The 18,156-nt window shown below is 37.4% G+C and overlaps 1 protein-coding gene across 2 annotated transcripts in view; it reads right to left on the bottom strand.

Annotated features, from left to right (window-relative positions):
* The window catches only part of GAS2 (growth arrest specific 2), a 132,522-nt gene that overhangs the window by 70,507 nt on the left and 43,859 nt on the right, over positions 1-18,156 (bottom strand). For both annotated transcript variants that reach the window (XM_075548403.1, XM_075548402.1), the window contains exons 3-4: positions 14,249-14,390; positions 1,240-1,303 (exon numbers count right to left, since the gene is read on the bottom strand). In XM_075548403.1, coding sequence (XP_075404518.1) covers positions 1,240-1,303; positions 14,249-14,390 — 206 coding nt within the window. The remainder of the gene's footprint in view (positions 1-1,239; positions 1,304-14,248; positions 14,391-18,156) is intronic.

Genomic DNA, 18,156 nt, shown 5'->3' on the forward strand with positions numbered 1-18,156 from the left:
GAGTGGAAAAGAAAAGAACATAAAACATTCTCTCTAGTACCCAACTCTTGGGATAAACTGAAAGTCATACCTGGTGCATAGTTAGTTAAGGTTATATGAACTGCAGTGTTTTAAAGAATGTGAATGGCTTATTCTGAACACAAGTTAATTTTATGTGCTCGATGTACTTTCTTTTTCTTGATTTTCTTTAGACATTCTCTCTGAGAATTTGCACCCAGAGGTAACTCTCACTCACTTAGTTTATAAGATCTTGGCCAATCAAGTGTAGTCATAGACAGACTAGAAAATATGTAATAATTAATCCTGGTTCCTGTGCTTTGTCAAGCCATCTGATTTATGGCGACATAATTAAAAAGGCATGAAGCCAAAGCCAGTCTGCTTTGCTAATAAAATCCCTACATCTGATTCAGTGATTATAGTCTCTGGCATTGCTTCATTTTTATTAAAAATTAAAATATTTAAAATATATATTTATATAGATATGTAATTCTATATCTTTCTTTAATGATTAACATAGAAAATAGATTACATACCTCCACCCTGCTCAGAAATGAAAATTAAAATGGATCAGAGATGAGAAACTGTGTGGGGTTAAAATGAAAAACAAAAAAGGTTTAATTTTTTTGTTTCTGTTAATGGACAGAGGGAATGAGGGAGGAGAGAGGGAAAGAGGGGAGGGTGAAAGTGTGGGTATGGACCACAAGCTCCCTAACTTATTGAACCTACCATTCCCTTTTCCAAAAAAAATTACTCAGCTTCCCTTTGTCAATTAAAATCTTTTGCACTGTAGCCTATAATCCACTATAGCCTATAATCCAGGATATAGTGTGCTTTTGCAGTCCCTGATCCTGCCAGAGTCATCCCCCCTCCCCGGGGGGGTGGGGGCAGTACTGCCCACTTTTGAAAACACTGGTAGACCTTCTACTGAAGAACTAATTGCTGAATAATGCAGCATATATAGAGTTTTCTCCATTTTAAAAGGGGTTGGAGACAAATTGTGTTATATTAAAGGAGTTTTATAAAGTAGTTAGAATGTCTTTGACAACAAAATCGTGGTGCTAAGAATATCAGTGACATTTGAACATCTGCTTTCTAGATATTCAATGATAATCACATTGAAATGAGCAGCTTCTGTTCATTAAAGCTAAGCATCAGCCATGAAAGCCAGCAAGCTTCTCTTCTGCTTAGAGGCTGAGGTATTCTGTGCCTCCCACCATACATAGCAAGGGTTGGACCTACCTGGCTGCAATCCGGCCAAGCTCTAGCAAACAGAGGCATACTTCTCTGGGTTGCTTGTGAAGCACTGAAAGACAAGACAGATGGAAGACCTTTATAATATAAAGGATTGTAATGCAGCTCAATCGTAAAGAAGCCTGTGGGTGCTCCCCATCCCTCATGCTCTCAATGCATGAACAGCACACACGCATTTCCAGCTTGTCACTCACAGGAACCATCCTGTAACCAGTGCCCTGAGTGCCACTAAAGTCTTCAAGTACCTTCCAGAATATTGTGCCCTGGCTTTTTCCGAAGCTGTTTGTCTAAGGATGTCTCACTCAAGTGCATGTTCACCCTGGAAATGCTTTCTTCAATTCGTTCCTAGTAGTAAGTCAATGTTGGGAACACATGTAGCTGTAATTGTGATCCAAATAGTTGGAAGGTATTTGAAAATGCACAGCTCACAAAGCCCAGAAAGAAAAGACAGGTTTTTAATCATCCTGCATCTATCTTTCCTAATGATGTTAGCAGTAATGATTCAATACATATGAATAAATGTTACCCACTGAAGTCTTTCCTTATCCTCCATATAATGATATCAAACGAGACACTGAAACTTCATAGCCTCTACTAATCGAATCTAATTAAATGATGCTTTAGAAAGAAAATAATCTTTGATTGAATGGATTTTGTAAATCTGTTACCAATCTATCTAGGTCAGCTTTGTCTGTCAAATGAGAAAATTAGAAGACTCTGTTGTGCATTTATATTTCTAATGCAATTATGTAAATATATCATTTTATAAATATGTGTCACTGATCGCTTTGATCATAATGCTGACAAATCAGGCTGTGTGTAGAGTCTGTGAGTAGTATGCACTGCTTATGTCACGCTTTTTGAAACAAATTAGAAAACAAGTGATGTTATTTGAAAAAAAATATCTAATACATGCAACAGATATTAGAAATCGTTACATTGAGAACAGTCTTTGCAAAAAACCCACTGCCATTGAATCAAATCCAACTCACAGCTACCCTATATAGGGTTTATAAGACTAAGTCCTCACAGGAACAGAGTCTCATCTTTCTCCCCTGGAGAAACTAGTGGGTTTGACCAGCCCAATGCTGACCTGACAGTGCCACATGATTAAGATCCTGATAAATGAAGATATACGCTTGTTGGTAAATTAAAAGAAACAATAGAAACAGTGCTTTTTATAATATAATTTTATAATGATTCCATTTTCCAAAATTATGTTATTTCATTAATCTAGACAATATATGCCATCTCTCTGCAGATTGTAATTGGTAATCCCAATATTTAACCTACTTATACTACAATAGAATCCTTTGAGGATGTGTGGTAAATAGACAAACATTTTTTACTTAGACCTTAAAAGTATGTGATTTTATTTGCTTTAAGCAGATTTGTAGTTTTATTATTTGGTTAAAATAAAATTTTTAAGTTTGGGTAATAAATAATAATCTCACCAGCAGTGCTCATTAAAATTCAATTGACTATGAAAAGTTCCCTATTTCCATTCTTGGAAAGAAAAATGTTCATTTCATCTGATTTTCAGTGAATTGTCTCAAAACCCTGGTTTGGGAGCTTCAACTTACTTCTAATGAAAGGAACTTAAAAGGAAGACACTGAACTACGTCCCATCTCAATTGTACCATTGGTTGACACAAGACAACCTGGTGGTGCAGTAGTTACGTGCTCACTGCTAATCCCTACAACCCCATCCTTGCAAACTCCAGGAAAAAGAGTGGCCGTCTGCGTCCGTAAAGATGGCAGCCTCAGGAACACAGTAGGGCAGACTGACTCTACTCTATTATGTGGCTGTGAGTCACATTGGACTCCAGGGCACGCTTTTTATTCCTTAATCTTACTTGTATTTTTTTAAGTTGTATAAACTTCACAGCTTTTGATACATTAAGTCAGCTTCAGTATAATGCAATATATGGACTATCAAACCATATAAGGCTTTCGTTTCAAGCAGAGCAATACTAAATGAAACAAATGAAATACAATAAACCAAAACAAAAGGATGAAAATTCAGTCTCGAAAATCAAATTCTTCTGATTTGGATTCTTTTTTTTCCTCTCCATCAAACAAGAGCTTTGGGGAGAGCAGTGACTACAGGAAAGCCTAGGACTATGTTACCACCCAACTTATATCCTTATCTTGAAAGGAAAGTTGCTGGAGGCCAGTGGCTGGAGGTCCAGCAGATTTGGATACAATGTCATATATTTCCAGATGGAAACGGTATAAACACAAGAAAAATTTTCAGATATCATGGATGTGCATGATAGCAATAACCATCTATAAAAGGTAATATCTGATATGAATTTTTAAGCTTGGATAATCAAACATACTCTCATCAGCGGTGTCATTAAAATAAAATTGACTGGAAAGTACACTATTTCCATTCTTGGCAAGAAGAATGTTAACATCATCTGATTTTCAGTGAATGGTTTCACCTTTAACCGACTTCCTGTATATATCCTGAGGATCATATCACGATTGATCGATATCCAAGAGTTTGAATTCAGCTCCAAATAAATGGTAACCCAAATTTATTCTGAAGGACAAAAATAATGGAAGGTGCTTCCTATCCTACCCACAACTGACTTTTCTATTTTCAGAAAACGGAAAAATCAGATGTGAGTAATAAAAGGCTAGATAATGTGATATTCAGATTGAATCATGATTTCCAATTGATTTTATTTCCTCACATTAACAATCAGTTTAAAACAGCTTTTGAATCAGTTTTAAAAAGCCAAAATTTGAATGTGCTCTTTTACCTGGTCTCAAATGAAAACTCATTTTTGAACATTACAAGTTCACTGCATGATTCTGTATTTTGTCTTCTTAACAGAACCAACCTCTAGAAGTGAAGCTGAATCAACTCTTCACGCCCGGTACCACTCCTGGGAAAGGCTATGGCAAAGACAATGACTACGTTCTAGAAACCTTTACTTCAAGACAGATTAGTAATATTGCTTTGCATGTGCTTTTAAATATTGCATATATCACATCTGGCACATAATGGCTGAGGGAGTTAATTGTGCCAACCTGGCCGAGAAACGCATGTGGGGTTAATTGAAGGGCAGAGGGAAAAATGACTCAGTGAGCCTCGCCTTTCTAGTTCTCGGGTCTCTTGCTTTCTGATGGTCGGATCAGGGTGCAGCTGCCTTTGCCAGTTCCCTGCTTCAGCTGGCAAGGCTCACTTCCTGCAAGACATCCCTGAGGAGAAGCCACATGGACCTACCCCGATGCAGCCCTGGGTGCTGGAGCAGCCATGTGGAGATCTCTGCCAGCGCTGAGATGCTTACGCGTTCACTGATTCAGCTTTCTCCCTGCAGTCGGCATCATTGCTTGTGTTTTGTGAGACAGGGGAGGGCTTTGTGGATTGGTGTCGGACGTATGGATTAATGTTGGACTTGTGGGCTTGGGAAGTAATGGGTTGGGATGTTTTCTTGATGTGCGCTTAACCTTTATATAAAACTCTCTCTTATACATGAGTTTCTGTGCATTTGTTTCTCTAAAGTACTCAGACTAACACAATGGCCAAAAAAATGTTTGATGACTAGTAAGAAATGAATGAAATAATACTTGAAAGATGTCTGGATTTTATGGAAAAACAAAGCAGTTGCTCAAAAAAAATTCATGTCTTTCAACATCAAGAATGATGACAGCTATGCGGTCGTGATACACGTCATAATGAAAGAATTGAATAAAGACTATAATTTCTCCTAGCTCTCATTTTTAGAGGAGACAATAATTTAAATTAATTAATATTAATTTAATTAACAAAGCAAGCACTTTGACCTAATTGTTGCAACATTTAATTTCACTTTGCAAGTATCTACATTATAGATAAGAGGTGGCTTTCTTTGAATTTGTTGCACTAAAGATAGTTCAAAAGTAAATGTACATGAGGTAGGGCTAGAGTGGTCCTGGACAGGAGCCAGAAACATCTAGGTGTAATTATCAGCCTGGAGACTTGCTAACTGGGGAATTTGAGGAGGTGCTTCTAGATAACTTCAGATTTCAGGGGGAAGACATAGCACTCACGTTCTAATATTGTGGGAATTAAATCACTAATATTGTTATTTTTAGAATAGTGGTTGGTACATAATAAATAATTTCCAAATGGTTCCTTATTGCTATTTTTGTCAATTATTTCCTTAAGTACTCTATTCATTTGGCTTAGTCAGTTAACATTAATTACCTCTTTTCTTTAATAGGCACTCTTTGTGCATATGTGCTGTGCCAGTCACTGTACTAAGGGTAGATGGGACCTCGAGACAGGACTACTTCTGCTACGGAGAGTTGTGTGTAATTGAGAGTTGTCCTATTGTAAGGAAGGTATTTTAAATTATTTGTGCTACATCACAGAGCATTCATTCTATTAATCTGGCCAGTATATGTGGGCAGATATAAAGCAGGTGCCTCATAGACATTATGAAGGTGTGTTCATTTAAAAAACTTAAATAATGTATTAGAAAATAGATTCTTTTGGGGGGTTTTGAAGCATAAAACAACTTGCCATTAATTTCCCTGCTTCTGAGAATAAAAGCATTTACAAGCTTCTCTATTTAATAAATTAGCTGAGCCGTGCCCTGGTGACGCGGTGGGTATGTGTTGGGGTGCTGATCGCAAAGCCATCAGTCATCAGTTCAGAAACCCTCTGGGGGAGAGAGTAAAGGCTCTCTAAGTCCCTAAGGAACTGCAGTCTCAGACCCACAGCAGTAGGCAGCTCTACCTGGTCCTACAGGGCCCCCTGTGAGTTGAAATCAACTTGATGTCAGGAAGTTGGGTTTTGTTTTTTTGAGATACTAAAAAGATGGCTGTCGCAATGCATGTCTTTGTCGGTCTGATTTGAAAGCCAGCTTGGAGTGGATTAAATTCGAACAAAGCCTCTTTGAATTGAGTCATATCGACTACACATTTTAAATTCACTTCTTATCCTTTTCTTTTTAGAATAAATAAAACTTCCACTTAGACTGAAGGTTAGAACAGGAAACATGTTGATTTGCACCACATCATTAGGACATCCTTAAGGGCGTTCACTTGGAATTGAGATTGAAGAGGGGATTGTTATTGCTTTTTCCCTCTGTCCAAATTGTCTCTAAAACAAATGAAAAGCTCCCTGGTTGATGGTTATTGTTATGCAAAATGCTTTCTCATTGGAGACTTAGTTTCAAATAATGGAGACCATCTGAAAGAAGAGCATAATGCAGACCATCTCCAGGAAAAAGCACAGATCTCTATTCAAAAATCCATGGCAAGAGACTCCATCTCATACCCTAGATTCTATGAAAACCTCAGGGGCATCAAATGGCAAATGGAACACTGCTAGTGCTCAGAATAGGAAATGAGACCTTCTGGTAAAACAATGGGCCAAGTTACAATGTCACAAATCTGCAGGGATGAGCTGCAGTAGACCTTGAATGTAGAGTTTCGCTAAATATATTAACATAGGACAATAGCATGGAAGCAGGGAAAATTGTTTTATGTGTTTGGTTTTTATACAGTTAGAAGCTACACTATTCCTATTAGCCTTGAAAAAAATTTTTTTTCTTTTGATTTAGGAAGAAAAATGGAAAGTTGATATTTTCCCAGCAAATATCATTAATGGCCTCTCACTTTTCCAGGAATGAGAACAGGTTCTAGTATAGGAGGAAACAGACTATAAGGATGTCCTGACAGAACTGTGGGTTAAGCATTGAACAGATGATCCCAAGGTCAGTGGTTCAAACTCGCCAGCTTCTCTGTAAGAGAAAGGTGAGGCTATTCGATCTCCAAAGATTTACAGCTTTAAACACCCTAGGTTGACGTTCTAGGAGGCACAATTGACTTGATGTGGGTGGTGGGGTGGTTTATACTAAATGACAAGTCATAAGGATTGAGTTCTCACCCTTGCTGCCAAACCTGCTTATTGCTAAAACTAATTCCATCTATTTGCTCTTTCCTATGAGGTAATGGCAAGGTGAAGAGTGTTAGTTATATAATAAAGATTCATTCCACATTATACCTTTATAACTTACAAGTGTGGCCCACAGACTAACAGTAGTGGTGGTGTCCGCTGGGAGCTTGTTCCAAAGCAAATGTCTGAGGCCCACCTCAGACCTTCTGAAAGCAAGGCAGTCTGCCTTGACGCAGGCTCCAGGCAATCAGAACACACTAAAGCTTGAGGAGCTTTGCATTGATTGATGGTATAATTAGCACAATGAATATTAATTGTGATTTCTATGGCTCATGAACTGACTGTCATGAAGGATTTCCACTCATAGCAACCCTATTGGGTTTCCAAAGACTATGAGAATCCTCATCTTTCCCCTGGAGAGCAGCCAGTGGATCTGAAATGATGACATCATGGTAAGCAGTCCACTTATTACCCAACAGCACCACCTAGAAAGAGAGAAATCTGCTTTGCCAAATAAAATGTGCTCTGCAGAGTCAAGGCTAGCAGGGGGGATGGTAGTGCAGTATGAGGGGAAATGCTTCTTGCACTGAACGAGCCCTGGATGAGAGTCATGAGCATTTCTTCCAATCCAGGATCTAACAGGTACCAACGCTGCTCGCCAAGAAAGGAAAATGACTATTCACAAACTATGCCCAGAATGGCGTCATTCTTAGTAAGACAAGTTTAACAACAGAATCCAGTAAGACTTAGCACCCACACTCCGTGGGCTTAAAATAACTGGAAGGTAAAGAAAAGAAAAAACAAAGAAGCATTTTGCAACTTCATTACCTTGGAATGGGTCTGTCAGCATTCAAATTTCCCAGAACGACTTATCAGAGGGATTTAAAGTATCATACAGTTTCATAAAAATCCCATAAACAAGGAGAGTTCATTGATCATTTGATCAAAAATGAAAGATGAATAGAAAAATGTAGCAAATCGCCTTTGCCTGTAAGTTGAGAAATGTTCTAGAACCAGGAGTTACTCCGAGCTCATTCTGGTTGAAACGCCGTGCTTCACCGATGGGAAGGCCTGATGAAGTAATAAGGTCATTATCATCAACTGCAATGAGATGTAAAAGTAATTTCTAATTTGGTTTGTTTTTCTTCCACTTTTTTTCTTCTTTGACTTGAGATAATCATATGAATTTCTAAAGTTAACTTTATGAAGCCTGAACTTTTGTGACACACTATGGGGGCTTTTGTAAATAAGTGGGTCTGAATTCAAATTCTAGGTGGGTCATGAAGAAACTGTGTGGCATTAGACAACTTATTTAAATTCTCTGCGATAATTTCTCCGCCTTCTCATCTATAAAATGGGAGCTGTTGGAAGAGTGAAGTGTTAACTGACCTTTCTCTAAGCATGAGTATTATAATTAGAAATTTTGCAGTAAAAAACAAAACCTGGAAAAACTAACAAACTGTATACTTCCCTAATTCCACACCAGTTCTCTCCAAACTTTTATAGACCAGTCATTTCCGGAAGATATTAGTTCTCTCAATCAGATTCATTACCATTTTCTCTCATATTCTCTCTGGCTCTGGGGAAATGGTTAAATTTAGAAAATTTTTCTTGAGTTCAAAAGTGAATTGAAATGCCAACAAAATAAGTGCTTTAGAAGACCAGATGTTAAAAAAAAACAAACGCCTGAAATGAAATGCTCCTTGGAGAGAAATAAATTGAATATAAATAACCCAGGATTGAATGACTGCCCCAAAATGATTGTTCTACACTAGTTCTAAAAATAAAAAGTAAGTTGATGTTATTTCCCACAGAAATACTCTCACGGTTGACAACAGTCAGGGCAGCCACAAGGATGACGCGTCAAGCACTGGGAAATGAGCACAGGATCTTTTTCTGATGCAACAGGTGACTTGAAGCACATGATGCCAATTGAATGATAGGAACGAACCATCCACAGGCTCGCCTGTTGCGTTTGGGAAACAGCAAAATTGCTCTTCCTTCCTAGTTATCTTTCTTATGCTGCTCCAAAAAGTATTGTAGAAAGGAGCAAAGGGGTTCACGTCAGCCTCTGAGGCATGATGCTGACCAAGGTTAAATAGAATAAAAGTTCTGGAAAATTGCTCATCAGAATGCTGCATCAAAAGAAGACAGTACTACAGAGTAAACACAAAGACAGATACCAAAACCAATGATGGTCAAAGTCACGCACATGTACATGCTAGCACAGCAAATAGCAAACCCTTGTTGCTGAGCAGGTTCTTTCTCAGAGACATGGGTGAAGAATAGCCACAGGCCTCCAAATCCTATAATTATCCAATAACATCGTGATAGTGACACAATTATAGCAAACAAAACCTCGTATGTTTAGTCTTCCCGATTACCATTATTTGCCACCTCCCGATCTCCCTGGAATACATACAAACAAAGCAAAACAAGCCAGCTTCTGAAAAGAAATGGAATTAACTTGACGATTTATAAATTGATGCATCAGGGTAAATTATACAATATATGCCAACCCATTAATATACAGAATGGTTTGTTTCAAATATCTTACAAATAAATTGGCCAGTCTTCTAAAATCATTCAATTTAATGTCAGGAAGATTAATGACTAATGCATGTTAACAACTTTTATATCTTTGTGAAATTGAAAAAAAAATACATTTATACATTCAACCTTTTAAACATTCTTTTTTCCCCCTTTTCCTTATTCCACAGTTAAAATAACATTCATTTATTTTCAAAGAAAAATCGGGAAGGGGACAGTTAGCATTAGATTGATAAAGTACATACTTTTAAATTAAAGAAATAATTCACATTCATCTGTGTAACCTAATTCATGTTCCTAAATATTAAAGAATCAAATGAAACCAGTTGCTACTCTTAGTAAATCAGAGAGACATGGAAAAGAAAATCTTCTCTGGTCATTGATTTACATGCCAGCCTAGTTTGGACAGCAGGGGAGAGAGTGAGCAGCACCGGTACATCCTTAAGGGGAGCAAGTGTGCTCAGTGGAACAGGCAAAAACTGATCGCATCTGTCGCTCCAGCAGCACACAGTCCTCTAGCCACTTAAAATGCAAATTTAATTTCAGCCACGTGTAAACGTCCTTATACTATGCTGATGTGCAAAATTTTCATATCAACAAGTACTTCCCTGTGCAAATTTACCTAAATTACTTCCTACTAGATAAAAATAAATTTTTCTTTCTTTTTTTTTTTTCCCCTCCAGATTACAGGTTTTATTGGCTCAGGTTCTAAAATGTGTTAACTGAAAAACGAATATAATGTGCAACTCCATTGTTGTTCATTTCTCCTTCAATGTCTGTTACTCCATACTGGGTATAAAGGTGATATCTTGTATTCACAGAATAAAATAACCGCCCTTTAGTATTACACAGCCTTAGACTATACTGTTTTGGGTTAGTAGCTCTGAGTATAATTTGTGAAATGTCACAGATTGAATTTATTTCTATTTTATTTACTATTAGCAATGCATTTTATTGGACATCCTGCCATATTAATACTTATGCCTCTCTCTGTTTCCTTCCGACAGAACGGGACAAAGGCCATGAAGGTCTTCGAGATACTGTGTGAACTTGAGGAGTGCATCTGATTTCCACTTTTCGTTAGTGCGCACAGCATCCTCTTTTCTCCCAGCCTCGTCAACACTAAACACACACTTTTCTCAATCTTTGTTTAGTTTGTATATGACAACAGGAAGTAATAGTTTTATAGGAATTTACTTTATTCCTAAAGTATTCAAGTTTTTCATATCTTTCTTGATATGCTCTAATCCCTTTATGAACTGGCAATTCATGACTTTTGTCCATTTTTCAATTGATTCATTTTTGAAACATTTCCATTTTCATTTCTATCCAGGTTCTGGTAAATTTATAACAATGGCCATTTCACAGAGGTAACATCTTTCAAGAAATCCATAGAAAATAAATCGCAGATTTATATCCTGTATGTGACTCTATTATGTAGCACGGGGACTTACCTGCCAAGAATCAAAAAGGCAAGAAACGCAGGAGAAGCATAAGAAGTAAATGACTGTCCACACTTCATAATTCACCCCAAGACACCTTCTCTAACCTACTGATTTCTTGTCAGGACGTCTTGTAGAAAGAGAACAGATGGAGTTGTGAATCAAGATCCGCTCACCAATCTTTGTACACAAAGCTCTGCAGCAAAGGGTGGTGTATCAGTTGCCACAAAGATAAGGTTGCTTTATGCAGGCAAAGACCTTTTGAACAGCTAATAACAGACGCCTCTTGATACTCTCAGTACAGTGATCTACTTTATCATCCATTCAAACAGATTTCCCCTTCATCAGGGCATCTTTTCCTTTTATGCGCTGTTCAAAACACCAGGACACAAAGGGTGCTCTTCATCTTGTGTGCAACTGAAATGAAATCTTGAGGTGGGGTGGGGGGAGGAGGGGGCAGGAGAAGCAGCAGCAAACCCTTGCCCTAAATTCCCTTTCAAAAGTAAAGTGTGAAAAGACATCAAGCAGAATACACAGGACTATTGTTGAAAGTCAATCCTGCAAGCACAGAGTCCAATGCCATCGGCAGGGGTTCATGTGCTTCCGCGCCCACGGGGAATTTAAAAATAGAAGGGGAAAAAATACACGGAGAAAAGCTTCCACTTGGCAAAATGGGATTTCTCATTGTCCCTCCTTTTGATTGTCATTAACATCTATGGGCACAGATGTTTCCTTTATCTGAATAATCCTAAAGTCAATGTTCTAATATTGGCCCCCGTCTTCTGTCTTTCCAGAGCTCATTATGTTTCACTTCTTATTGTATTCTCAGCAGCAGAAATGTTATATTTATCTTTTCCTTCAACAGCAAAACAGAAAACCTGTTTGATTTAGTTTTCTATTAAGAAGATTGAAATGTGTGTGTGTATTTTGTAATTTGTGTATCCTTGAAATCTCTCTCAGTAAGTCTTCTTGGTCAAACAAATACATTTTAATTGCAAATGATAAGCTGAGTTATAATTTAGAAAAATAAGCATAATCAATGTTTATTTATTTTACAAAATGATCAGTAGTTATTTTGTATAAACATAAAGGGCTTTCTTTCTTTAATGCCAGTTTGTTCATTTAATTTTTTTTCCAAACAGGATAAAAAACTGATCCATCACAAAATCCTTCATGGCATAATTGTGCACATTACCAAGTAAATATTTATACATAAAGGTCATTATTTCATAAGTTGCTTTAGGACTTATTGTTTAAGGCAGAGATGTTTGTTGGGTATGTTTTTTTAAACTAATGTAAATAATTTGCATTCCATAGTATTAAAGCCTTGAGACATCATAATCTTTACTGCAGGTGAATGTTGGTATTTGATTATTTTTTCCCTTGGATTTCACGTAAGTTTATTTACGGACAGTGAGCATATTCATACTCCTAATGCCTATAATGCACTTGTCCTGGGAGCTCACTGGAAAGAAACAGAAAGAAAGATTCCTTCAATGGTCAAGTTAACTAGCAATAAGGCAGATTCCCCGTGTATAGCTTTTTGATGTTGTTGTGGCAGATACAGCGGCACAGAAGAACTTTAAGTTGTGAATTTTAATTGCTTAAATGTGCTGAGTGTAATTCCTGTGATTAAGACTTTATTATATGGCTAAAAATACCAATTGATGTTTATTAAAGTTTTTGTCACACCTTTACCTACATGAATTTCTCCACACTCTTCTTATAAGCCATCCTCTTACTCTTTACAACAAACATAAAAGTTAAAATCTGGAAGTGCAACTACCTCAGAACTGACACAAAGAATGAAGAAGAAAGGACATCAGATACTCGTGCTATCTTCGATAAAATTTGGTCTATCTTGGTTTGAACAAATGGTAAGGACAATCAGAGCCCGTGTTTGCGTGTTCATTGTGCATATATGGAAACATCGCTGCATATAGTTTACTGCTCTACAATTGATCTGGTTTATTGTTCGACTCAGGCAAAATGATCTTCTACCCTCAATTCATATTGTTTGTTTCTCTGCTGACAAAACCCTCATCAATCTGGTGGCAGTCTATTCCATATCTTATCAACTGTTCTTACCACAAATACAAATTCCTTCAGGCTAAAAACTGAGAAAGACTGAAGTTGTTACCATCAATTCCTAAATTCAGTAGAGACTTGGTGCCTTGTGGAGCCTCGGCATGATGGGTAGACTGAATAGTTGGAAGGTAATGTATATATGTATGCTACCTGAAGCAAGGTTGGCTTACTTAGATGCTAATATATAGTATTGGTATTATAAATTGATTTTTTTAAATCTTGGGATAAAATTAAACCAAAACTTTCTTTTTCCCAACACGTCTGCTTTCTTCATCAGGCTGCATTTCCTGAGACAAAGACTTTAATTCAAATCATCTGCATATTAGAGTTTTGAGGGTGGAGTCTACCTAGCAGATTTAACCATTGCATCCCAGGATGTAATGTGATATCAAAACACTACAAATTTAAATCTATGTTTCCTCCCCAAAACATACAGAGGATCACTGTACAGTCTAAAAGTAGATTTATAATATTTTCAGTCAGAAAAAAATTCAGTTTTCTGGATAGGTAAAGCCTTAAGCTTAGTTCTTATTTCATCATCCCCAATTATTTCAAACTCATACTGGATTGATTTTTTTTAACACATTAAAAAAACAAAATAAACTAATTTTAACAAGACAAAGCTTATTGAAGATAGTTTGTCCAGCATTTTACAGAAATTTAAAACCATACTTTTCTCTATGGTTGAAGCATATATTGCTACCTGTCTAATCTAGGTCAGAGCCTGGTGGTGAGGTTTTGCAGTACGCTTTCCAAATCTCCCACCCTTTTGCATAAATGGCCCCCACACTTAGCTTAGGAAAAGAAGGACCGACTTACTTCCTATTCCCATATCCAAATGTGATCAACAGTAAGACTGTGATTACACTTCCATAGTTTACAATGTGCCCGTAATTTTACAATAAATTCAGAATTTTAAAGCTAAGAATCGGTAAAAATGTCTTGTTATGTATATAAATATGTTGATAGTTTTAATGACAAAAACAAATAATTATAGAATTATAAACGGGATACGCACCCAAGCCTTCCGATTCGAACAGACACGTTTCATCCACACCTAAATCTCTGCACCAGGATAAGAAATTTGCTGTGTTGTCCCGGGCAAAAAAGGAACCCGAGGGCGCACTGGTTTTGCATGGAATCTTCTTCAAGGGCAGGCTCTGAAAAACAGAGACGTCTCAGTCGGGTGAGATGTCTGGCAAAGTCAGCATAATAATACATCGTAAGTAGACAATGATGTTTTCAAACGCGTGGCCTCATGTCAATGGCCTCATGTCAATAAACATGTTTGTGAAGAATCACAAAAAATAAATTAGTTGCTAGTAAAATTGACCTGCAATTAACAGACTATCCATAGCTATGCATACCAACATTCTTGTGATTTGAAGATCTAAATTAAGTGGAAACAGGCCCTTTCCAGGGTCAAAGGGCCTAGGTTTTCCGTTTTTCTCTTCCATCTATCTTTTTTTTTTACTCTATCTTTCATCTAAGCAGTCTATCAGTATAACTTACAAAGAGTTTATGAATAGATTTCTTATTTGTTAAATGGGAATTCAGAAACAGTATTATGTATTAATATATATTACATTATGTAAATATTCAGTGTTTACATTCTTGTGTGTATATATATGTATATGTATGTATAAGTGTGTATGTATGAAGGAACTTCAAAATGTATGCGGAAAATTCCATAACCATTTAAGTCCATTTCCCACAATTTTCTGAAGCCTTTTCATACATATATCACAAATTTATATGTGAATTTTAATCAGAACAGCAGGATTGTCCAAACAACACAAGCTTTGAGTACCAATACCAAATAGAGAAGATGTTTAAAATCACCAACTTATTGACTGTCTAGTTTATCAACCAACATTTTGCACTTTAGACAAGAGAAACACTATCTACTACCTACTGTGTTGTGAATGAACAATGTAATGAACAGGAAATGGACACCAATGTGGTTATTTGCCAACTTTGGTGAACTATTCTTCTTCTTATTATTTTAATTAAATACTTTTATTAGGGGCTCTTACATCTCCTATGACAGTCCGTATTTTCATCCATTGTGTCAAGCACATTTGTACTTATGCTGCCATCATCATTTTCTTTCTACTTTTGTCTTTGATATCAGCGCCTTGTTTTTCCTCCTTCTTCCCCCGTCTTTCCTCCTTCAGAAAGCCTTGATAAATTATAGATTATTATTTTCATATCTTGCATCTTCCTCTGTTACCATTCACCCACTCTTCAGTTGTGCTTCCCCCTGGGAGGGGGGTTATATGTCTATCCTTGTGATAGATCCCACCTTCTCTCCCACCTTCCCCTTCTCCTCCTGGTATCTTTACTCTCATTGTCGGCCCTGAGGGGTTTATGTATCCCGGATTCACTGTGTTGCAGGCTCTTATCTGTAGCAGTGTGCATGTTCTGGTCTAGTATGATTTTTAAGGTAGAACTGAGGTCATGTTAGTTGGGGGAGGAAGCGTTAAAGAACTAGAGGAAAGTTGTGTGTTTCATCAGTGCTATACTGCACCCTGATTGGCGCGCCTCTTCCTAGTGACTCTTCTGTAAGTGGATGTCCAGTTGTCTACACATAGAGATGAGATGAAACAGATTTGCGAGGATGAAATTCAGCATTTACATATCTATGTAGTTATCCTCTACTTTGTGAACTGGCGTGTCACCCATCACTGTGCTTAACACCTTTTTTCACCTAATAATCTGATCTTTGGACGGCAACCATGCTGGGAAGTGAACAGTGAGGGGAACTTTCTGCTGTCTTCTTAGAAACTATTTTCTTTTAGCCCATTGGGTATATTAACTGTGCTTTAAAAAAAATAGAACCGTGTTATTTGCCCTTGAAACCTATTATTTATCAGTCTGTGAACTAGGAAAATGATTATGATAGGGAGGATGTGAACCTAGAATACCTCTCTATTATAGGCCTTTCATGAAAGTTCAGTTAACTCCCTGCCCCCCACCCCCAGCAACATATTAGAGACCAGAATGTTTCTGCTCTTATTGTTAGTTTTCACTTTTGTTTTAAGCAGTACATACTGAGTTTTCTGGTTGAATTATATTTCCTCAAGATATATGTTCCATTCCTACTCCCTGGTATCTATGAATAGTATCTTAGTTGGGAAAGGGGTCATTGAAGAAGTAATTCATGAAGATGAAGTCATTAGAATAAACACTAATTAATATATTTATGACTGGTGTCCTTATTTAAATAAAAAAAAGAATGGATACAGGAAGACAGAGACACAGAGAAGAAAGTCACATAAGGATGGAGGGAGAGGATGGCCACAGGCCAGAGAATATCCTCAGCTATCAGAAGCTGGAAGGGACAAGGAGAACATGCTTCCTTTCAGCCCTCATAAAGAGCACGGCCCTACTGATGTCCTGACTTGGGAGTTTTAGTCTTCAGCACTGCGAGAGGACACATTTTTGTTGTTTTAAGTCAACCACACTGAACTCAAAGCCTTGCCATGGAGTGGCATCTGAGGCAGACTGACCCTGTAGGCAGCGGTTCTCAACCTTCCTCGTGCTGCGACCCTGACATACAGTTCCTCATGTGGTGGTGAGCTCCAACCATAACATTATTCTCATTGCTACTTCATAGCTGTAATTTTGCTACTGTTATGAGTTGTCATGTAAATATCTGATATGCAAGATGTATTTTCATTATTACAAATTGAACATCATTAGGGAATAGTGATTAATCACAAAAACAATATGTAATTATATCCTGTGAAATAATTCTTTCTAATTGCAAATAAATGAGATTTTGTCTTGAAGCATGGTGTAGCATGAATAACAGTCTTCACGCTGGGTACATGTATGTGGGCGTATATGTGTGCGGGTTGACCTGCCAGGGGAAGGATAGAGGAGCAGGGTCTTGTTCCTAAGACCATCAAAAATATGTGTTTTTCAATGGTCTTAGGCAACCCCTCTGGAAGGGTTGTTTGACCCCCAAAGAGATCACAACCTACAGGTTGAGAAGTGCTGCTATATAGGGTTTCTAAGAATGTAAATCTTTCTGGGAGGCTATAGCCTCATCTCTCTCCTGAAGGGCAGCCGGTAGGTTTGAACCACCAATCTCACCATTAGCATCCCAGTGCTTATCCTGCAATGTCATGATGTCACATAAAGCCATCCAGTTTGTGGTACTTGTCATGCCAGTCTTGGGAAGTTAGTATACATGGCTCTCAATAACATATAGAGCACTTTCACTGTTGTGTAAAACATGTGAAAGGAAACAAATATTTGTATCCTCAAGAGTGGAATACACACACACACACACACACACACACATATATTCATCACTGCCTTAAACAGCAGAAAGATCAAGGGTGTTTCTACATCTCACTATGCAGGTACAACAAAAGCAGTGTCTGTCTGGAGCTTGCTAACAAGGACGACCTCCCAAGTGAAGTAGTGGCCCAAATGGGTTGAAGGTGTCCTCTTATCAGCAGAGAAGTAGTAGGATTCTTCATATCCTGGGTCTGATGACTGTGCCTACCCAAATCAGCCTCCGGTGACTGGAGCACTCAAAAGCTGTCTCTATCTGACTGGATTTCATTCAAGGTTCACATAATGAAAACTTTTGCATGTCTATAATACAAGATTTCTAATTACATACTTGATGCCTTACAAATATTTGTCATATCTAAGGCTACCTCAATTGTTCTAGCAGCATTACTGATGTGATTTAGATATCATTAATGCTTTTCAAAGAATGTTTCCCAGTTGAGTTGTAAATAACCACAAGAAAGAGTTTCATATACTAAGTTTATAAAATGTCCATGAGAACTAAGCAGTTAGTATTTATGAAAATTATAATGCATATACCCTTAAGTTTAACCATTGTAGCTCTAAGAAGAGATCCTACCAAAGAAATAGCATAAGTGTTTATAGATATAAGAGCAA

The sequence above is a fragment of the Tenrec ecaudatus genome, chromosome 4 (assembly GCF_050624435.1).
Source record: "Tenrec ecaudatus isolate mTenEca1 chromosome 4, mTenEca1.hap1, whole genome shotgun sequence".
Lineage (NCBI taxonomy): Eukaryota > Metazoa > Chordata > Mammalia > Afrosoricida > Tenrecidae > Tenrec > Tenrec ecaudatus.